At 39.7% G+C, this 24,478-nt stretch overlaps 1 protein-coding gene across 5 annotated transcripts in view; it reads left to right on the forward strand.

Moving 5' to 3' along the window:
• The window catches only part of eRF1 (eukaryotic release factor 1), a 29,547-nt gene extending 10,660 nt beyond the window's left edge, over positions 1-18,887 (forward strand). For 4 of the 5 annotated variants that reach the window (XM_065231551.1, XM_065231550.1, XM_065231553.1 and 1 more), the window contains exons 3-8: positions 6,735-7,134; positions 7,211-7,456; positions 7,524-7,679; positions 7,739-7,936; positions 8,021-8,168; positions 18,714-18,887. In XM_065231551.1, the coding sequence (XP_065087623.1) occupies positions 6,735-7,134; positions 7,211-7,456; positions 7,524-7,679; positions 7,739-7,936; positions 8,021-8,168; positions 18,714-18,796 (1,231 nt within the window). In that variant the 3' untranslated portion in view covers positions 18,797-18,887. Of the gene's footprint in view, positions 1-6,734; positions 7,135-7,210; positions 7,457-7,523; positions 7,680-7,738; positions 7,937-8,020; positions 8,169-8,543; positions 10,076-18,713 lie in introns of all 5 variants that reach the window. The other variant, XR_010518341.1, reaches the window with a different exon arrangement.
• The last annotated feature ends 5,591 nt before the right edge of the window (positions 18,888-24,478 follow it).

Genomic DNA, 24,478 nt, shown 5'->3' on the forward strand with positions numbered 1-24,478 from the left:
ATGAGTTGTAACTTTGGAAGGCTAATGAGGACCCGATTTGAAACCATTTAAGCACTGTGGAGCGAAAAAGTCAAATTTTGCATCAGTCTAATGAGCACCCTAGTAAAAGTTATCGTTTTGCCAGGTTTTCGCTAGAAAATAACATTCAGGAATCATGTGAAATGGAAACTTAAGTTCTTTTAGCAACTGTTCGTGTATTGCTCGCATAGAAGCGGATCGGTAAAATGTTGACTGCATATCTTATATTTTTTTTAGAGATTTTGAGCTAATGCTACATTTCCATCATTATCTTAGACATATAGGGGAATTTACGTATCGGCAACCTAAGCAGCGATCTTCTTTCTATAGTCTTTTTCTCTAAGGAACGGACACATATGCAGTATTGGTTTGTTTACAATCTATTGCTGCCAGCTGCTCTAACAATTTCAGTCGAAAGAATTGTCAAAAGCTGTTTTGAAACGCTTTTACAAAGCTCCAATCTCCTCTAGTGAGAGCGAGTATTGTCGGCAACCAGTTTTTCTTCGGCAACCGTTCCATTTGAACTGCATGTAAATCTGCTGTTCTATTATCGGCAACTCGAAATCAGCTACAATTTGTAGTGCGTGTGTTTCATTTCAAGAAAACCTTGCTAGATTGCTTTTTCTCAGTGGTAAAAATATAGTCAAATTGAAGCTGAAAGCATAAGGAATCGTTTGCATGCATTCAGCGAAGTGTTTTCGTAAGAAAATCCAGTGAAAATAGTGTTTCAATTTGGGTTGCCGAAAATAGTCTGGCATGCCGAAGCCGTCATTTCCCCTAATTGAAGTTTGATACGGTTTTCATGGAGATGAAGCAAATTGAAGCATTTTCAACAAGTTTGTAAAACAATTAGATTGAGTTAATAGCAGGGCTGGTAGCGAGTCACTTTTTAGTGACTTGGTCACTTTTTTCAAGCCAGTCACTAAAAAGTCTCTTTTTTTAAGACCAAGTCACTAAAGTCACTTTTTCTTGTAATCAGTCACTATTTTCAACTTTTTCAGCGTGAATTTATTTCAAGATTGATCATTTTTTGCTTTGAGGCGTTTAATCGTCTTTCTCATCTACAGGGTCTCTATTCATTTTTCTAATTAAAATTACATGAGTTTTCCAGGTTTTTCCAGTATTTTAACGGATAATTTAGTTTATAATAAAAAAGTAATTTTTTAATTGCGCGAAAAATATGCTTTTCTTGTGCAACAGCAATTTACCCAATCGTTTCTAAAACATGGCAATCAGTTTTAAAGAAACAGCATTACAATAAAATCCATTGAATGTTGAAGTTTAACACTTACTTAATTTCTCACTTCATAAAGTTTAAAAAAAACATACTTAATTTGAGTAAGTCCAAGCTAAACATATTTTAGAAACTTCACAGAAGAGTAGAGAATTTCAGGGAAATTTAAAGGTGTTTACGGGAATTCCATTTATTTCCGAGCAGCAGAACCGAGATCTTCAATAGAATTGAGAGCTTGAGGGAAGTTTCGAAAACATCAATACAGATTAGAGAATCAAGGGCAGTTCAAATAATTTCAAGGAAACTGTAGAAACTTCAGCAAAGCTCCGAGAGAATTTCTGGACCGTGATAAAAATTCTATGAACTTCCGGAAAACGTGAGAGTATTTTAAGCGTGTTATATCATCGAGATCTCAAGAACTTAAAAAACGAGAACATTTAGCTAAATTGATTAGAGATAATCAACGAATTTCAATTAATTAAAAAAAAATGCGAGAACTTTCAGCAAGCAGTGATATCTTCAAGAAATTCCAGAGAACTTCTAATAAATTTAAATATTTTTAGATAGTTTCATGATATTCAACGAAGTTCCGAGTACTTCAAGGACGAATCAGATAGCTTCAAAATAATCCCATTAACTTAAGAAAATTTGCAGAGGCTTACAAGGAGTTCCGTTGAATGATGGGGTATTCTATGATTGATCCAAAAACGGCAGAAGCGTCAGGGAATTATGAATTGATATCAGAAAATTTGCCGGGTCATTAAACAAATTTTGAGAACTTCAGGTACCCATATATAAGTTCAGGGAAAATTAGTCAGAGTTTATAATGGTTATAATACTTAAGGAAAATTGACGAAACTTCAATCTTTCGCTTTAGAGGTTCATATCGTACATAAGTGTTTATGAGATACTTATTGAATAAGTCTAAAACATCAAACATTTAATTTCTCTTAGGTCACTTTTTAGTCACTATTTTTACAACTATAAGTCAACTTCTATTCAATTTTCATACTGCCGTACTCTAACGGAACTATCCACCTACATTCTTCTAAAGATCATTCTCTAGCTAATAAATCATCACACTAAAGCTTCATGTTAGCATTTCCAACCAACTCTGAAAATCGTTAACTTCGCGTATGAAGTAACATAAAAAACACTTTGAATGTAACAACTCAAGGCGGGAGTAGCCGTCAACAATGCTGATGATGGTACAGCACGCAACAACCACCCTACTGCTTTCTCTCTGAGATGATCACGTTGGTCATGACGAGAGGAGCAACACAATAGTTGGGTAAAGAAGAACTGCATTATAACACACCATCGACTGGAAATGCTCTCGCGACGTGGGGCTTTAGGTAGTGATGAAAAACGTCGCTAGAACTATTCCACAGCCGCAGTCAGTTTATGAGCAACAAGAGGGACGCACATTTTTGCCTGTGGACTTGGAGACATACTTCAAGTCCCCGCGTACATCGTACGGGCTAGGCAAAAATGTGCGTCATCTTGAAAACTGTCGCTTTAATGGCCCTTCGCTCATTTTCAACTTCTATTCAATTTTCATACTGCCGTACTCTAACGGAACTATCCACCTACATTCTTCTAAAGATCATTCTCTAGCTAATAAATCATCACACTAAAGCTTCATGTTAGCATTTCCAACCAACTCTGAACTATAAGTCACTATTTGGTCACTTATTTCTTCAACATGGTCACTAAAATCACTATTTTTGACAGCAGTGATCGCTACTAGCCCTGTAATTGGTAATATGCCCAAACGAACAGTGGCCCATCTCGCCCCGTATGGTCTTCTTGCTTCCACCCCCCCTACATTTTTCCTGTAGATAACAAAACAAGTATTCAATTTGATTTTCTGCTAAGACAATGAAAACAAAATATGCTATCAAATTTGTCAATTGCGTAAACTGAAATCAAATTATTATGTCAGATTGATGTTGATATTAAAATTTGATTTCGATCTGCTGTCATTTTGATGCTTTACTTTGCTCGGGATGCTACATCGTATAGCACCCCGAGCAAAGTCTGAGATCAAATTGAAAACTAAATTTGATGTTGTGATGTCGCTGATAATTTTTACTCAGGTGTCGTTTTAACGGTTAAAATATAATATTTAAGAGCAAACAAATGTTCCTGTAACATCACATTGAAAACTAATTCTGCTATCATTGAGAACAAACTGAACACTCAATTTGATGTAAATTTTTCTTGTTGATAACAAAACGAGTATTCAATGTGATATTCTGCCAAAGCAATGAAAACAAACCCGCAACAACATATTGTTAAAGAGCAAATGTACAGCAAAATGAAAACAAAATTTGATATAAAATTTGTCAATCGCATAGACTGAAATCAAATTATGATTTTAGTTTGATATTGATATCAAAATTTGATTTGGATTTGCTGTCATTTTGATGCTGGACTTTACTCGGGATAGGTATCAGATTCTTCCACTAGCTGGCTCAGTTTTGTAGCTCTGTCCCACTAGTTTCAAATTGTATTAAATAGGAATAAGAGCTGATAGAAAGAGGACAAGTAGTGAGGGTTACGACTAACTTGTGGTAATGTTAGCTTTTACAAGTTTCGCTTTTTCCGAGGTCGGCATGGATTACACGATACCGGTGTCATATAGGTGATGGATACAATGTTCATTCCAGCCATTTCCAATCCTTTGATAGCCGACATTCGTCCCAGTCCAAGCCCTCGAACTGTCACCCGTACCTACACTTTGTTATAGCCGCGTTCAATTGCGCTGATGCTGATGGCAGTGGCTTGCGCTGTAATATTCGTACACTTGAGGGTGTTCCTGAAGCTTTCAATCCCACAGGACCGAGTAAACTGCGGCACTCCTTTGCCGTCACATATCGTGATGATGGTGTTATTCGGTGAAACTCTACTGCTGCCAATCGGACTCTTGTTGAATGGCAATCCGATGAACCGAGTGGTCGGCGTGTTGGCATCCGGGAGGAAGCGTTTTTGTTTAAATCAGAGAATTGATATCGATTGTTCGTTCGTATTAGTATTATTATTAATGGAATACCTGTATAAAGGAAGAGAGAAGGATTAGTAATTTCCATTTAATTCACTACCTTAATTGCTTATCATTGACATATACGCTTTTTTCGTCTACAATGTGCAAACTTCTTCAGTGTCTTGTAGCCAGTGCTGTAAATTTTCATATCATTCGATTGAAGATGAACCACTACAACCATTCAATCAATTCTGTGTAAACGAATTCTCACATGACCATAATTTGAAGAGCCCCTTTCTCATTCGAAGCTCATTGTCACTGTCAATTGAGTCACTCAGTATCATTTGATATAAGACAGTGGAGTATGGAAGAAATCCAGCAAAATGGTCCCGAACAGACAAGTCGACCCGATGTCGGATCAATGTAAGGCTAATTTAAGGTCGATGTCGACCCAATGTCGTGTTGTTGTCGGGTCAATTTTTAGTTTATGTCGGGTCAATGTCGGGTCAACATCGGGTTGGGGTTTGATAGAAGTCAGGTTGGTGTCGGGTTGGCTTAGCTTTTTCGCCGGAATGTCGACCAGAGCTCCGTTTGTGTGTAGGTTACACTCAATTGAATGATATATAGCGTTTCTCAAACGAGAATGATCCATGCCTTCGTCAAATGACTAAGCAACTGATATCACCCATTCGGAGGAGGTCCCGTTTGATAGCGAATAGCTACTTTTCTCATTTTCATCAAAAATGTTCAAATGATTTTGAGAATTTACAGCACTGCTTGTAGCTAGTCGAGTATTAGAAGAAGTCTGCACATTGTAGATGAAATACGCGTATCTGCAAAGGATAAGCAAATAAGGTAGTGGAATTAAATGAAAATTACTTATCCTTCTCTCTTCCTTTACGCGCTATTTCGAAAGTACCCAAATTTCGTTAGAATCAACCCAGATCCGAAAAATGGATAAACTATGTTCGGAGTGACAAGTTCAGGTGTAACATTTGATAACGGCACAAAAGCTTTTGTAAACAAACTTTTTAAGGCCCTTTATAGGCGAACCGAAGTACGCTCACGCAAACGAACAACATCATCGGATAAGAGCAACTCTCACCTTTCCGAAAGTGGTATTGGTTTGCGTGGCCGTACTTTGGTTAGCGTCTAAGGGGCTGTCCATAAACTACGTAGACAGTTTTTTTGGGATTCTTGACCCAAGTACTGCGTAGACAATTGTCCATACAAAAATTTTAAAATTTGTATGGGCCGTGGATAATTGTCAACTCCCCCCCTAGACTGTCTACGTAGTTTATGAACAGCCCCTAAAGGGCCTGCTTGTGTCGACAGCTAAGAGCGACCTGTGTCTTCGTCTTTACCGGGCAGAGAAGCGAGCTGGCCTTGCGATTTTCCACCTTCAGCAAAGCCGCACCCGCAACACATTGGTCCATTTCTCTAGACCTTTCAGGAAGATTATTTTACTGCTTCGCAATATTTGCAGCGAAGCCGGTGGATGTTTACGCAATAATCAGAACATACTCACGCGAACCGGTTCAACAGTCTTCGAGAAAAGCGAGCAAGTAAAACACAGTATTGTTCATATATCTGGAACCATATGTCCAGTGGCGTCGCGTAACCTCACTTTTTACCTGTTCAACAACTTTGAAATCGTTATTTAGGGTCATTTTTACCTTCAAATCAGTTTCAAATGGCATAGGGTCTTCTAGTTTTACTGATTTGTATCCATTGAAACCAATATTGTTTTGTTTGTTTACGTTTTGAGAGTTGTTGAACAGGTAGATTGAGGTTAGGGCGACGCCACTGCATATGTCTAATCGGGATTGTATGTCAGATTCAAACAAGAAAAACCAACTGTACACACACATTTTCCTATCTCATAGAGCTGATTCGATTGGATGCTTGTCCCTCCAGGCCTTAGATCGAAAACGTATTTTTCAAGCGATACTTTCTATAGCCTTTCGGAACACCTGGGTGTGTAAAAAAGGCAATCAATCAGAATTGACTAAAATTTTACTCAGTCTAGAAGTAGTACCAATAGATAGACTGAGTGAATCCAATCTTAACTTTTCTCATATTCGGGATTTTTCTCCTGGACAAACCTGGGAAAACATGAGGCAAATTTACTCATCGCTGGGTTCCTGCACTTTAAGTGATTTATGAGTAAACTAAACTCAAATTTGGGTCACTCTCAGGAAACTAATGGCGGCAAGCTCCAACTCGAATCAACTTTTAATACCGGCCCTGATTGAAGGATCTGCCAAATGTTTGTTAAGGATCGTATTGTTTAACATCGACGTCGACACCACAACAGCCTGACATTCGTGGTCAGGATTTAATTCGAGGATAATACCGGTTGGAGCTTACCATTTACGCTATGATTTTTAGACTTATGAATCCATTGCAACGCTGCTCTAAAACCACATTGACAGTTTAAAGAGACTGTTTTAGTTATGCATTATTAACCACCCATGATTTCCGCTTTCTTTGCAGCAATGGCACGAGCATGATTTCGCTGATCATTCCCCCCAAGGATCAGATCAGCCGGGTGAGCAAGATGTTGGCCGACGAGTTCGGTACCGCTTCCAACATCAAGTCCCGCGTCAATCGCCTCTCCGTACTGGGTGCCATTACCTCGGTCCAGCACCGGCTCAAACTATACACCAAAGTGCCTCCGAATGGACTCGTGATCTACTGCGGTACGATCGTCACCGAAGAGGGCAAGGAAAAGAAGGTCAACATTGACTTTGAACCGTTCAAACCGATCAATACCTCTTTATACTTATGCGATAATAAGTTTCACACCGAAGCGCTGACGGCCCTGCTGGCGGACGACAATAAGTTCGGTTTCATTGTGATGGACGGTAACGGTGCACTGTTCGGTACGCTTCAGGTAGGTTTGTTTGACGCCCGTCAGTATTCCGGATTTCATGGGTATGTAACACACATCACTTGGATTTAACTCGCAGGGTAACACACGCGAAGTGCTGCACAAATTCACCGTCGATCTGCCGAAGAAGCACGGTCGTGGTGGTCAGTCCGCGCTGCGTTTCGCCCGTCTGCGTATGGAAAAGCGACACAACTACGTCCGGAAGGTAGCGGAGGTGGCCACCCAGCTGTTCATCACCAACGACAAGCCAAACATTGCCGGACTGATCCTGGCCGGTAGTGCCGATTTCAAAACTGAACTCAGTCAGTCAGATATGTTCGATCCGGTAAGATCATTTGCCTCTTAGCTGATTTTACGAAGACCATGTATGATGTTTTGATCCATTCAAACAGCGGTTGCAATCGAAAATTATCAAACTAGTGGACGTATCGTACGGTGGTGAGAACGGTTTTAACCAGGCTATCGAACTGGCAGCCGAATCGTTGCAGAACGTGAAATTTATCCAGGAAAAGAAATTGATCGGTCGATACTTTGACGAAATTTCACAGGTAAAGTCAAACGAGTGGCACGCGGTGAATGTTTTATTCAATTGGTTGGTTCATTTTAGGATACTGGCAAATACTGCTTCGGCGTAGAGGATACATTAAAGGCACTGGAACTGGGCTCAGTCGAAACGCTGATCTGCTGGGAGAACTTGGACATTCAACGCTATGTGCTGAAGAACCATGTCAGTGCGACGTCCACCACAGTATTGCACCTGACTCCGGAACAGGAAAAGGACAAGTCTCACTTCACGGATAAGGAGGTGACGAAATTGGAATGTTTTGGATCTGCCTGGAGATTGGTTTGTAATGGGATTTTTCTTTTCTTTTTTTCTTTTTCGTTGCAGAGTGGCGTGGAGATGGAACTGGTCGAATCTCAGCCTTTGTTGGAATGGCTTGCAAACAACTACAAGAGTTTTGGTGCTACTTTGGAAATTATCACTGACAAATCCCAAGAGGGCAGCCAGTTTGTGCGAGGATTTGGTGGAATTGGAGGTAGGTTTCAAGTAGTTTTTGTACCCTGTTCGCTAAACAGAATAACCTTGACAAATGCTAAAACATATCAGCGTCGGAACTAGGGTAGACGCATCAGCAAAAGATAGCAATTAGCTAGTGGTATGCCTGGAGTCTGAGAAGTAGGTGTTTATTCGACTTAGTGATTCAGTTTCAAAAGTAGTCATACCTGGTGCTAGTGACACAACTGATGCGTCTACCCTAATCACTTATTGCTAGTGGTGCTAACAGAACCGTTTTCTCCCTTCTCTATTCTTTATCTTCCAAAAAACAAAATGCTAACACTTTTACTAACGCAATCCAACAAACAATGCGGGTTTGGGGCCATAAATGTGTGCACGCGTGCAATGTGCTCAGGAATCCTACGCTACAAAGTAGACTTCCAGTCACTCCAGGCCGACGAGCCGCTGGACGATGTTGACCTTGACGATTACTAAATCAATTAGTTTTAAACAACCAGTATCCACGGGACTGCGCGTACTGTAACGAAACTGTAGCGGAACAGACACGGACACACAACACATAAGAACACACATACACACAATAAAATTTCTCGACTCTCTTTGAAGTTCTATGCAATTCAGAGAAACACACGTTCAAGCCGAGTTTCGCGATACAATAGAAAAAAAGAAACAAAAACATGCACACAGCGAATCAGAAACCAAATTCATTCTGAATCCAGGAAAAAATTACGAAACACTACAAAATACACACACAAACACAAACATATAAAGTAAAATAGTTAATATAATCAGCAAAGTCTATAAACGGTCAACTGATAAGGTGTGACACACAAACACACAAAATTCGGTTCCGAGCCCGAGCGTGAGCGTGTACTTAGATAAAAAAGAACGAAACTAGAAACTACATTTATATAAATATTGATGGGCATCCTTCGGAAACGCGATGGCAACAAATGCAACAAGACTGTTGAAGGTTGTATAAAGCAATTTTTCAACGCTGGCAGCCACTTGGTTGCCCGTTGTCTAATGTTGTTCTCGCTATACTAAATAGGTACCCCGTATGTGGGTTCTCTCGTTTTTTTGCTCTAGCTCAACAAACGCAACGGCCGAGACAGAGCAAAACACGAATGTAACCTGGCAAAGGTTGTCTGGATCTCCGTAGAGGATGCCCAGTTTTTATGATGATATATCATTGAACGAAGTGGTACACTTCAAACAAACTGTATAATAACAATTGATTTCCTTTAAAATACGAAATAAACGACAATGCCAGAATTGGGTGCAGGATTAATTGAAATTATCGCGACAACTCAAGAATCAACAAAACTGAACAATAAACCAACAACAAGGCTAATCAAAGTTTGAAACAACAACAACAAAACGACGCTTGGATTTGTCGGTAAAATATTTTCCTCTCGATTTGGAAACATCAAAATAAAGTTAAAAAAACATATATTGTAAAACTAGAGACTGCTGCTAATGTAGAATGATCGATTTTGGTTTTTTTTACTTCAACCTATTGTGACATTTGGATGTGTTCACAAGGAATCTCCAATAGATAGTAGTCTCGACACAGGCTTCCTGGCGAATAACTCCTACCGTATGTAGTGATAAACTAAGGTCGCCTTAAACCCGTTAGGTGGTGTTAGACAAGGCGCTACAACTTCATTGGAACATATTTTAGTTGCAACAACTGGAAAACGGCGTTAGGCAAATGAAGGTTTGGTATTTTTTTACGCGAATGAAACCAGATAATACACTTCACACACACACACATACAAACAAACACAAAAACGATCGCATTGAAAGGAAACACAGCATCAAGATAGGCATACGATACTTGAAGGTAGAACAAAGCTGGAAGACGATACATAGAAATGGGCACACCTGCACGCACATTGCCGCTGATGGTTTTATAGGATGAAGGTAATTTATACAACAATGTAAAAAATTTACCTTTGTAATTTTGATTTTTTATTTGATTTGTTTTGTTGGATTTTTATGATAATTTTCATGCGTATGTCTTTTCGTTTGCTATGAAAATTATTAGTTTTTTTTAGAACACTTAACTAATGTTGTTACCTAACGAATCATAACTAATATTTTAGTTTTTGAAAGTAAAGACACACATGTTCTTCGGCAAAGTTGTAGCTGAGATGATCTAAAGCAACTTGGTTGAAGAAACTTTTTTTCTGTTTATTGACATTGTCGTGTTAGAACATTTTTTTTCCAGAATTGACTTAGGGTGGTTCCTGATAAATTGTGTTTTTAGCTCTTGACTTTTTAAATATTAATGTTTGGTTGAAATGCTAAATCAATATCTCTAAACAATACCAAATGTTCATACCACAATAGATAAGCTTAATGGTCGCAGTCGGGTCAGACGGGTCTGAGCGAGGGGAATCTGCTGGGGGTTAGTGGTTAGCATCCATACCTCTCACGCCAAAGTCACGAATCTCACCCCCGGACAAGTCACGAATGACCCAAGAGCGTTAAAATCACTGCTATGCAAACATATTTCGCGCTTTTTTTGACCACATAAATTGATAAAGGAGGTACTTGTCTGGCGCCCAAAACGTCAAATACAACAGGTTTTGTAGCTGAGTTATGTAGAAAGGACATTTTGAAATGTTTATCTTGATTTGTCAAAGAACTCGACAGTGAGCATGAATAAGGGCCTTACTGCGATGATCGATTCTCTTCATCGATTTTATCTTAAAATTGCTGGGAAGCAATTTTCTGAAATTTTTCCAATACAATGCTGTAACAGGTTGTATAGGCAATCAAAACGCAAGAGAATTGATATTGCAGTTACGCCCTTATGCATGCCCACTGTCGACCTGCTTATTAGGGCGGATCAACTTTAGAACCCACTCTGTTCTTTAAATGCGTATTGAGGTCCCCAACACTGTGCAAAATTTGAACAGATAATCAAAATATTGTTCAAATTTCACCAAATCTCGGCCTTCTGGGGAGAATACTATGTCGAAGACTGCAAAACGATTTGATCTTTGTACAAAAAGTTATTAATCTTTCACTTTAAACCTAGTGTTGCACACGTACGCACTTAATCTAGTTCGGTAAAATCTCCAACAGCCGATTACCTCGGCATTTATTTTTGCTGATATCTCAGCAAAATGTTATTTTGTTAGCTGAGTCTTGGCAATTGTTTTACTGAATCTCAGTAAAATAAATTGCAGGGCTACTCAGCTGTTGGAACCTCGGCTAAATTTTTTTAGTGTGTACACGCTTAATATAGCTCGGTAAAATCTCCAACAGTCGATTACCTCGGCATTTACTTTTGCTGTTATCTCTGCAAAATATCTGTTTGTTAGCTGATATCTCAGCAAATAGTGGTGTTGAGTACTTGGCACTGATGAAGTCTGCAAGTAGTAGACGAAATGCGCGTATCTGTCAAAAGATAAACAATTATAACGGAATTTAAAGGAAATAAACCAACGGCGCCGGTGGTGTAGTGGTAAGTGTGATTACCTCTCACCCAAGTAGGCCTGGGTTCAATCCCAGTCGGCGCCGCCGGGATGTTCTGAGGCATAACATCTCTGATCACGCCTTCCTTCGGATGGGAAGTAAAGCCGTTGGTCCCCGGTTCATGAGTTGATGGGTCGATAGGTAGGGTCCAGGTGTGGGAGCTGCCTTCCTGGCACGTCGGTAGCATTGGTGCTCAGCACGGAAAACAAGATCGACGGAAAAAAACAAATCAAAGGAAAAAAAAAAAAAAAAAAGGAAATAAACCAACACACTCAAAGCTCTTCATTGCAAAATGTTATTTGTTAGCTGAGTCTCGGCAATTGTTTTCCTGAATCTCAGCAAAATAAATTGCAGAATTACTCGGCTTTTGGAATCTCGGCGAAAAAATTTAAGTGTGTACCTAACCTACATGCTCATGTGTACGCCTGTAGGTATGCGCAGAGCAATAGGTCCAAATTAATATAATAATAACTTGTTTTCTCAGAAGTCTTATTGATTTACAGTCGACAAAGTTGTTTTGCGTAGTATTCCCAATCTATTTACGAGATTTTGTGAAATTTGAGCAATATTTGAATTTCTGCCAAACAAATCCAGGTCACTACCAAATTCGATCAAATTTGACACACATCGGAAAAGCAGCGGAGAACAGGGGGTTGTGATTCACCATTCAAACTTGACCCACCCTACTGCTCATGTTTTAAAGAAGCAGTCATTTTCAATACGAGGTTTAATTGCAGCATCTGTAAAAGAACTGCCAATGTTTCAAAGAAGAAATAGTCATCACCAAGAAGAGAGAGAGAGAGAGAGAGAAATTAATGTTGAGCATTTTCGACCCGCCACCAAAAGGAGAAGAAGAAGAAGAAGAGCATTTTCGATAAGTTGCTCAAATTGACGTTAAATTTGCTTACTTTGCTCAGTGTTGAAAATCATTCTCAAATCACATTCATTGAGTCTCCCGTAGAAAAGTATAAGGGTCTGTGCATAGGGGCACGTACGGAAGCTTGACGTAGGACCGCTAGTGGACCGAATAAATGTAAAGAGCTTTTAATTATTTTAATTGATCAATTATCTATTATCTCAACTCTATCCGCTTTTGAATTGTAGGCGTACCAAATTTGTAGTATTTTTTTCAAAGAGAAAGTTGATTGTATCACTTGTACCCCTGCTTCCAAGTTTGGTTACAAGATTACAACTCTGGAGAGCATTTTGTGTGGTCGTTGGGGCTTGTGGTTCTGAATATGGACAAACAAGCACAGATAAATTCTATTCCAACTCTTTACTGATGTAAGCTTGATGGCCCTGAAAAGGGCCGTTTTATTGAAGAGGACATTCATGGCCACTTACGCTTGGCGTGTTTAGTGTAGGTGACAGCATCACGGACCTCATTTTCCAGGAACACCTTCAGCACCTTCAGCACATCAGACCGGAGATACTTTTGACACCAGGGTGTCCAGATTATTTTTTTCATTATCGGTAGCTTCTCAAAACTTTTATCGGTAGTTATCGGTAGGCCGTCTCAAGAAGGCTTTCCCGAAACTTGAAACCTTTGTGAGCGGGGGGGGGGGGGGGGGGGTGGAACTCTGCTTCAGAACAATACACTGTCCTTCAGTTCTTCTGCTTTAAACCTAAGAGGAAGAGGAGACTCTTATCAACAATCAATACGAAACTAACGATTTTAAATTGGCTCACTACTTGACTAGCCTATTGGTCCCAAGCAAATCGATTAACGTAACCCATTCTAGTCGAAATTTCAGTACTACACTATGTTTGTTTTGATTCGCTATGAAAGTTTGACAGATAAAATGAGGGGTTCGTGGATTTTCCTATGTTTCGAGGGTTGAATCGATTAGCTTGGGACCGAAGATAGTACCAGAGCTGAGCAAAAAAGTTGAGCACGTTTCTTTGGGACCTGCTAGTCTTAGAGTTACCTCTATGGTACAACGGTACTGCTTTGTATGTCTGTCAATGGTATTAAACGTGCCGAAATCAATATTTCTAATTATGACTACACGGAAAACAAAACATTGGAAGTTATAGAACATTTGTCAAGATTACTAAAAATCTGTGATTCTCGGTAAGAAAAGTGAAAAATCGGTAGTTTTTAACCTTTCGTCTGTGAATCGGTAGGCATCCCGAAAATCGGTAGGACTACCGATAAATCGGTAGGTCTGGCCACCCTGTTTGACACCACCACGGCGAGTCAGACGACCGATGGCGGTTATCTCGAAGAACTTTGCGATGACGCTTGGCGCCTCCTTTACCAGACCTTTTCCTCCTTTGCCACGACCAGTCACAGTCAATTGTTGCTTGTAAGGTGTGAAGGAGTGGACTAGCCACCACCTTCCTACTGCTGCTATTGCTGTTCACCACGCCGTCCGAAGCGAAAATGAGCTAATGCCATACAGCAGCGCTCTTTTATATCTTTTCAGGTTAAAGCAGAATGATGTGCAACCAAGTGGTATAAAAGCTACAAAGACTCCTCCCATTATGAGTAGTTTGCTATCAAGTAGCGACACTGGCTCTTTTCCTTTTGCATACACGGCGAATGAGAACGACCCAAATTTGAGTTTAGTTCACTCATAATCGCCAAAAGTGCAGGAACTCAGCGATGAGTAAATTTGTCTCATTGGAAAACCTGTGGAAAACCTACAAAATCTGCCAGAAAATGAGGAAATTGACGAAAATTTCATTCAGTCTCGGAGTAGTACCAATAGACTGAGTGAATCCAATCTTTACTTTTCTCAAATTCGGGATTTTTTCCCTGGAAAATCCTGGAAAAACCTGGGAAAACATGAGGCAAATTTACTCGTCGCTGAGTTCCTGCACTTTATTTTTTATTTCTGAGATAACTACACTCAAATTTGGGTCGTTCTCATTCGCCGTGATATCACCTTGAAATATATCGGCGCCGGTAGATAGCGTGATTACCTCTCACCCCAGCAGGCCTGGGTCCAATCTCAGTCGGCACCACCGGCATGTTCTAAGGCATAACATCTCTGATCACGTCTTCCTGTTGATCACGGTGTCTGATCACGGTTGAGTTGATGGGTCGATTGGTAGGGTCCAGGTGTGGGAGCTGCCTACCTGGCGTCGGTAGCATTGGAGCTCAGTACGGAAAACGAATCTCACGTCACTTTTCAATAGGGCCTATTTTCATTGATCGATTCTCTTCATCGACACTCTCTTTCGTAAATAACTCGGCTTCACAAATCTGGATCAACAATAGAAAAGAGCCCATCAGCATTTGTAAATAAACCGTTCCAAAGCCCTTTACTCACAAAGCGAAGGCCACCCACACAAACCAACACCATCATCGGATAGGGGAAACTTCTACCTACAAGATGTTGGTGTTGGTTTGTGTGAGCGGCCTTCGATTTGTGAGGCTTTGGAACGGTTTGTTTACAAATGCTGATGGGCCCTATTCTATTGTTGATCCAGAAATGTTTCCTGACGTCTTCGTCGAATTAGATGCTAGATTGTTGCTTCTTCCATCGAAAATATCCGGCCGTGGCGATTCAAAGTTGATCAAGGTTGATCAAAATTATTTGTACCCCTGATTCTAGTTTGATTATATGAGCATTTTGTGTGGTCGTTGGTTCTGAATATGGTCAAACAGGCAGATGAGTTCTATTCCTACTCTTTACTGTAATAAGCTTGGTGGCCATGAAAAGAGCCAACTCAAAGTTGGTGATGATTTAACCTCCGAAACCAAACAGAGTGCGTCTCTGTCACTTCAAAACGCTGATGACATCCATGGCCGCTTACGCTTGGCGTGTTTAGTGTAGGTGACAGCATCATGGAACTCATTTTTCAGGAGAACCTTCAGCACACCTCGTAAATCAGACCGGAGATACGTCAGACACCGCCACGGCGAGCCAGACGACGGATGGTAGTTATCTCGAAGAATTTGCGTGTGGTTCTGAATATGGCGATGAGTTTGCAAAATATTACGCAAATCCATCCTCCCTATTCGCACGCGCCCGAGGATCGGAGGCGAATGCCACTTCGACTTGTTTCGTCTACTTACTACTCTCTGACGACTGTGCTGGGGAAGTAGCATAGGATTTGTTAGTTAATTCGACGCTTTTGGACAATGCTGGACATTTACCAGTTTTTCAATAGTTTCTTGTTGAAAATCAACATTTGGAAGCATTGCTTTCAATGCGTAGCCATATTTCTGATCGATTGGTGATAACATTATTGAAATTAAACCAGGGGCAGCAGAGTTATTAACGTTCAAAATCTTTCTTAATTTGTTACATGTTCCATTTTCGGTTTTCACAAAGTGTAGTCCCATATAGAAATCAAAGACGTAGTCCTACGTCAAAATAAACAAGCGTGCGAATCTGGCAAACAAATCTCACGCTTGACCATGCATTTTTACGTACTCACACTCACAGCGTTAAACAATCATTCCAGCTTAAAACTAATAAAAACCGCTCAAACGTCAACTGGACGAGGATGTAAATGGTTTCATTCCCTTGAATGTTTCTTCCGAACATAAACAGGCACTAATTGAAACTATATTTGCTACTGGTATGCAGCAAAAATGGTATTATCGGTATGTGAATGCGAACGGCAGGCTTCTCGACCTTGCAATCTTCCAGAGCGACTAGACCTTATTGAACCTACCTACGCCTCTGTTGCCCGTTGACAACCACGTGCCTTTTGTTTTTTGCTGTTCGACGATTTTGGTGTAGTACAGAACGAGTTGGACGGTAATCTTTGCTACAATCAGTGTTGGCAAAATCAGAAATCAATTGATATTTTTCCGCTCTCATGGGCTCGCAATATCACACATGATATTGGAACAAAATATCATGCTTGATATTGATTTTACAAGCTCCTTTGATATTGCGAGACTATGCACAACGTGCAAACATCAAGCTGACAGTTGACTCGACACAAAAATGATTCCATTGCACATCGTTTTCTTAGAAAGAGAAAGCATAGTTTGCTATCTCTTTTTAATCTTCACCGATGGCAGACGCGAAGGGACTGCTGCAAGCCGTTATGGAAGTTTTTGTTGCAGTCGGGTGCAAAGCAAAAATCATTAAACTCAATCTCACCACAGTTTGGTGAGATTTGCAGTTGGTGAGTTTTGTTAGCTTGATATTCCGAGCTGCGATATCACAGCTTGCAAAATCAACCGCAGTTGCTTGCTTGTTGATTTTTGTCTACGAAAATTAAGCGTGATCTTGGGCGTTGGTGAGATTTGATGTTTTGGTATTTTCCCAACACTGGCTACAATTTCCGCTCGTGCGATTTTGGCCAGATTAAAAAGGCTCTAACGATTGGATGGAATATTATCAGCATTCTATGGCAAGCTTTACGCAGTGCTTAACGACTATGTTCCTCGGAAAGACGATCTTTCAATTCAGTTTCCAGTAAGTTATGTTGCACCTCCGAACTACGGTATCCTCGCAACATCCTAAAAAAGCACGTCACCGTTTCTTCATTTCGAAGTCTGAGAACGACCTGATTACCTTCGCGAAGTACAGCTGCAGTACAGTTCTATTATCCATCTATTAAAACTACAATAAATACAAAAACCCATCGTGCTTCTGGGATTTCGTGAAGAAACGGCAGCATTCCATGCAACGTTAGCTTTAAAACGCTCTACTGTTCGTTGGTTCGTAGCATTCTTGAGTACGCCGCAGAGACAACTTCTTTGGAACGGATCGCCGGTCGACCAATCTTCCTCCTTATTCCGACCGATGTATGCTCATAGGATTGAAGCCACTATCTGTAAGACTAGTAACGATGCAGCGGCTATTTGTCTTCGATGTCATTAGAGGATTTATCGACTGCCCTGAACTTCTCGCACAGATTCCGCTTAAAATTCCTCCCAGATGGTTTTGGAACTCAGCTTTAATAGCAGTCCCATACCACAGGACAAACTACGGCTACAACAACCCTTTCGATTCGTGTCTTCGCTTGTTCCATGTTGTCTGTGACTAATTTGATTTTAACTTGACTAAAAACGTTGTTAGAAATAGGATTAGTAGTAATATCTAGTTTATAAGTAGAAAAGTTCAGTCTGTACGACTAGTAGTCGAATACGGTGATTAATAAATAATTGATAGTATGCTTATGCATGTTGTGGTAATTTTGCATGCATCAATGCAAAAACGACAGTTATAACAATGAATAACGGCAAAATATAAAGAAATTAATTTTTGAACCTGAAATCTCATCACTGATTTTTGCGCAGTTGAAATTTGCAAGTCAAAACTCATAGGCGAATAAACTCACGCATGAGATTTGAGTTTTTGAGTTTTTCCGACCATTGAGATCTTTTGTATTTGAAACAATACAGAAAATAAGCAAAAACTCTTCAAATATAATAAAGATAGAGAGGTATAGTGAACAGGTGGCGCATAATGAACATCCCGCACTTCAGTCCTAAAGCTCTAATTGTTCGAAACAAATTATTTTTTTTATTAAAATTATAATTTTTTGCTGGTTTTGTCAACACTACAATAAATCACCCCCTTTGTTAATCGCTACGTATTTTTTCTAGATGTTTTGCAGTACACAGCATGTTCATATACTAAAGAAGCGCTCTACATACATTATTACCAATTCAATTGTCAAAAAATGTGGTTTATATACGATGTTCGTCTTACCCCTTATGGACACATAACCCCACTTTTCCCTAATATGGTGATTTGAGGTAATATCCCAAAGCCCAACCGGATTGCGGTACATTTCCCCGAACGTCATCACCCCGAATGTGAAAAGAACGGGCAGCAATCAAAAGAAGGCAGAATCTCGTTGTCGGTTGTTGCACAAATTATGTTTCACAATTTCCATTACACCTAACCATACATGACACTTATCGTTATTTGATGTGTTAATATTTTACTATAGATCATAGTGCTTTTAAGTTGTTTGATTTTCTGAAGTGGCTAACAAGCAGGTACTGTAATGAGTATGCAGTCGATTTCCCTCCCGAGGAAAAAAAAAAACAGTAAACTTGTTGACCATGCTTCAGGTAGTGTAGTTCACTAACATAGGATAACCCTGTCAAGATGAGCCCGTTTCTAACCTCCACCGTTTTTCTTTCTTCCAGGTATTTTGCGCTACAAGGTAGATTTCCAAAGCATGCAGCTAGATGAATTGGACAACGGCGGTTTCGATTTAGATGATTATTAAAAAATTTATGTTTATGAAGATATCAGTTATACAAACACAGGTTAGAAAATATACAAGGAAAATAAGAGAAACTGCAGTGGAAACACATAAATCATTCGCCTGTTTTTTATTTGTTTGCATGATAGAGAGATGAAATATTGGAAAAGAACTCGAACATCTGGAGGCCCAAACCTAACAGTCAGCAGTATAGCGTATAGTCGTTTTCCCCGGTAGTTTATTTGATTGATTGAAGCAGCATAGATTTTACCGGCGCAGAATTTTGCTCAGACCATCTTAGTTTTGCTTTCCGCCGCGCAAATGTCATTAAACCGTCTGGTGTAGACGTAAAATACTACTAATAGACAAGGGACCAGTGCGTTTCTGCAATTGTGAAGCAGCACTGCGTTTGTTCGGTTTGCCACCGTACAATTGAGAGACAACAGCAGAATTTAGTCCATTCTAAGAATTTTAAGGTTTTTTTTTCATCAGCACTGCTAGTTCATCCGTGATCTTTATTCGCATCGTGTAGTTGTCACTGGGCTGCGCCGGAGAGACCATAGATTTATAAGACTTTTCTCGTCCAGTGGCAAACTAAAGTGTATTTTTGTCTAACACACACACACACATTCGTGTGTACGCGCCGGAAAAGGTATATTGATAGCTCCGTTTTGAAGTTGAGACTCCTTGAGTTAGAGTTGAGCCTACACTATTAGAAGCAATGCCACGCACTCCACGTGGCTCGAGTCCGAAATCGTTCAAGTTTAACACTCCTAGTATACTAGACTTTCGTTTGGCGGTCTATTAACGTCATTCTAATTGCTCTTATTCCTATTTACTACTTTACTATTACCACTAATTGAAGGAGAAAAAAGAGACAAGTAAAATACACACAATACCATACGATTGAGTATAATAGGAGGGAGGAAAAACTGCACGACAAACAGCAAGAGAAGAAGAAAACTAACAGAAAAAAAAACACCGACACAAACACTCGAGAAACAAAACACACATAATTTGTATTAGTTAAAGAAAGACAAACCCCATTTCGACTACGACTACAAAATTTTAAATCCATCTGAAAATCCAGAGAAAACCATAAAATTATTATTATATATTATAAAACAAATATTATAAAATGATATATTGCATAAAAAGAAGATATTTATATAAAAAGGAAATGAAACAAAAAACGGAAGCAAAACTATTTGATTTTTACTTCGTTTTGATTTGTTGTTAATAGAAAAGCCTGGTAATTTGTTTATTATTTTGAAGCCGTCTCTAAGGGAGTACTACGAAAGGCCGAATCACAGAAGGCAGAATCACAAAATACCGAAATACACTAAAGGCCGAAAAAGCTCGGGAAAGCGACAAAGTGAACCGGTGCGAGCGCGCGCACATTCAACTGCTTGCGCAACTCGCTACCCAATCAGAATGTTGTGTTTGCGTAAATAATCCGTTCACCTCTATCGCATCTCTCATTTCCTTACCCGCAGCTTACTCTTACCCGTAGCTTACCACTCACTGGTTATTCCCAAAAAGTCAGCAAGTGAGAACACCTCTATAATCTAATTTCATCTTGGCTTCATTTTTTGTGAATGCAAACCATTTAACGAGCCGAGTCAGTTGTGCGAGCAGACTAATTCAGTTTTCAACTAATTCAGTTTTATGATAAACTTTCGGCCTAAAGCACCGTATTCTATACTGCCTTATATTCACAGCACTGCCATTCACCGCTCATATGGTTGTGAACAAAAGTAGTTTTGTCGATAATTAACAGTGAAATAAAAGAGCCGATGGTGCATCACCCCTATTCTGTATTTCGTTTCGAACGAAATTCTCATACAAAAAAATATTTTTTTGTATGAGAATTTCGTTCGAAACGAATTACAGAATAGGGGTGATGATCAGAAAGCTTTTTAAACGAGTGAATTAGTTGGTTAAACGCATGTTTAGAACTCATTCTGGGAACTTTTTCAACAATTTTTGCCAAAATGGGCACCACACAGTAAATTATTGTTTGTCTCAAAACAAATTAAAGGGTTGCGTCCTAGGCACGACCGCAGTATGACGTAGAACCACGGATTGATGTTTGTCATGCCCTTTTGACTATTATACTTATTATTATGAATGGGCGGGGCAGAACGTTTCTTTACTGCAGAATATGGAAAAAGGATGGACTTGTATGTGATTCTAATTGCATATATTGAGGTACTAGATATGTTTTACAGTCTGCTGTTGATAATTCATTGAATGTATGTCTCAGAGTTTAAAGGGGGGGAGGGGGGGACAATTATCCACAGCCCATACAAATTTTTAAAAAAAATTCTACGCAGGGGGAGGGGGGGAGGTTAAGAATCCCAAAAAACTGTCTACGTAGTTAATGAACAGCCCCTAATTGTGGTTTGCTTAAAATTTATTTTCTGGAAAAAAGTGATCGTCAAAGTCCATGTCTCTTTCGGGTTGTTGTTAAGGGGGGGGAGAGGGTTTTACATACATAATTTTCCAAGTCTCATTCCTCATTGTGGTGGTCATGGTCACGCTGTGATCCACCTTTAGCCGCTGACTTGGTCCTGCTTAATGCAGGACCTAGTGCCACGCCGTCCGAAGCGGTAATGAGCAACGCTGTTTTATATCTTTTCAGGTTCAAGCAGAATGATGTGCAACCAAGTGGTATTTGTTTCATTCGACAGCCATTACTCGTATTCATCGGACGTGTTCTCTTTCTGCTCTGCTTAACTTGGTGAAATATTGTAGCGAAAATGAGTGTAGTTCGTAAAAACACACTTGTTGTTGACTTCAGTGTCCTTCCAGTTCGTCCCAATGCGGGAAAAGTGCAAAAATTCTTCGAGAACTATATTAAGCTTCAATATTCGGACGTTAGATGCATTCAGTTTCATAACGTCCGAAATTGTGTTTTTATTGAGATGATAGACAATGAAGTTGCCTTGCGCTATGAAAAGGCGCACAACTATAAACACGCGATTCTCTGTGCGAAGAGTGAGTTCAAAATCCCGGTATATGTGGATTGTGAAGCAGTGACCGTTCGAGTGCATGATCTTCCTCTGGCATGGCCACAAGCCACTGTTATGAACCACATGGCAAAGTACGGGACAGTGATTTCCAGTCGACATGAGAAATGGAAGCACTACTTCATGAGCGGTGTTCGAGTTTTGCGAATGCGACTCGAAAGCGCCATTCCATCGTACATCACGGTCGACAACGAAACAACGTTGGTAACGTATGACAAGCAACCAAAAACGTGCCGCCATTGTGACCGAGCAGCACATCCCAAACAGAAATGTTTGGATGTAGCCACATCGAACAATAGCACCGCTCCAGCAGCTCCACCAACCGAGGGGGTATTCAGTCTCGATGATTTCCCGTCGATTGATATCGAACAAAACCAGCCAACGACATCGGGTCAATCATCTCCTGCTTTCACCGGGTTCTCAGCAGAAGAACAACAGCGAAACACCGACAATCAAACCGAGGATCATCACACTTCAAGCAACGACGAAAACTCTAGCACCAGCTCATCAAACGCAACAAAGGATTTCAATGAAAAGACCAACAAACGCCGGCTGTCGAAACACAAGGAGAACGAAAAAAAGAAAGTTCGTGCTGATCAGTGCACCCAGAAGACTGGTCAGCAAATAGATCGTTTAGATGAAAATAATGCAACTTATCAAATAGGGGATAATACGTTTTATTTGAAAAATAAAAGCGGGAAGGGATCTCATTGTAAATAATGGTCATCGGCCCAAGCAATGCCTAATAGGCAAGGGGGCCTTATAAATAAACGCAATAAAAAAAAAAAAAAAAAGTGGTATTTGTTTATGATGACTGGGTTTGGGAAAAACGTTTAGTTCATGAAAACAGTGATTAAATTATCACAGACAAACAGACATAACACTCGCAAGTTGTTCATCGAACAAGCATTTAACGGTAAATTTAAAAGTATCGTAGTTGGTAGTACCGCCACCTATGGCGCGCGTAGTCAGTTCCCTTGCGTTTGACGTTTACACACTACTGCCATCTGTTCAGCGTACTACCCACCACAGTGTACTCAACAGATGGCGGTAATGTTTTAGCGACGATGTTTTACAGTGAGAAATATTCAATGTCTTATGTCTGTTTGTCTGTAAAATTATCATTTGCGCATTTTTCAACAAAAATTTTGATTAAAAATTGGAAAAGTATTTATTTCAGCAGATTTGTTAAGAAATATCCTATCGATTGGCGTATTTGGATTTTAATTTCATCTGTAAATGACAAAATTACAATTGAACGCTTGTTAACACTATTTCACCACACATATTTTTTGATTTGTACCCCAGTATAGTCGACAAAGACGTAGTTCTACGTCAAAAATCGGTGTAAAAAAAATGAGTACAGTGTGAGGAAATGGAATTGCACGCCCTAATGAACAAATGCCATAAATTAACGATTGCCCAAATGCTAGAACTATTCCACAAATGGTTACTCCGAACACCACCACCTGTGGCGTGGATAGTTAATTGTCTTGCGTTTGACGTTTATACACTTTCGCCATCTGTTGCGCACACTACCTATCACAGTATACTCAACAGATGGCGGTAGTGTTTTAGCGACGATGTTTTACAGTGAGAAATATTATATATGTTATGTCTGTTTGTGTGTGCTTAAACCATTTGTTTTATTTTAAAGAAACATGATAAATTATGATGATGGTTTTGTGAGTTTATAAAATTTCTCCAAGTGAGTCGCAATCAATGAAAGATTCGAACCACTCTACACTCAAAATAATCCACACGTCAATGCTACGTGAAAACATACGTGGCTTTTTTCCATCGCACTTTTTACGTAGCACTCACGTGTATCATAGGTAGCCCAGAATGAACTAATGAACTCTCATCCCACTGGAGTTTCACGTAATAGCTACGTGACTACTCCCGTATCTTTTACGAAGTGTTTTAAGTAGAACCTAGATGATAATCCAGTAAATTTTAAAAAAATTCTGTGGAAAGCACGTTGTTTTGCGTTAATTTTTCCTTTTGCTTTTTTATAATCTGATTGATTCACAGTCAATTATTACAATGATTGCATTATTTTCCAATTCGTATGTTCCTAACTAAAATACATAATTGGAAAATAATGCATCATATATTAATGCAATAAAACAATATGAATAATATATCAAATTTTATTACTAACTATACAAACTTAGCTTCTACAGGATTAACATTGAAACTGAACTTCCATTCCTTCTTCGGAGTATCTCAGCATTCTCAGCAACTCTTCTAAGGATTTTGTTGTAAAAACATTGCTCTCATGATGTGAAATCGTTGTTGCTAAAGCGGTCGAAGAGGATTCGGCGAATTTGTTGGGATTGGTCTGTTTAAATGATGGAAGAGCACTTTTCTACTGATTTCAAACAGTCTCCAGATTCTGAAGACCGAATTGTATACATGTATGCTATGTATGAATATGTATATTGTATGCTAACGATACAATGAGCGCATCCGTATTACTGTCAGTGGCTGACGATGTGGATCCGATGGCATCAGAATAACCAGTTGCTGGTTGATTTACATGAGCAGGCGACGTTACTTTGACAAAGCCCTGGGCAAAGTAACCGGATTTATCATTCGTGGAAGTTGATGGTTTGGTTCGTTTAGGTTTGCAGCCTCACTAGAGGAAACCTGGTAGATCCGTTGATTGACC

This window comes from Ochlerotatus camptorhynchus, unplaced genomic scaffold (genome assembly GCF_037179485.1).
Source record: "Ochlerotatus camptorhynchus isolate MF236.1 unplaced genomic scaffold, CSIRO-AGI_Acam_v1.1 ptg000357l, whole genome shotgun sequence".
Classification (NCBI taxonomy): Eukaryota; Metazoa; Arthropoda; class Insecta; order Diptera; family Culicidae; genus Ochlerotatus; species Ochlerotatus camptorhynchus.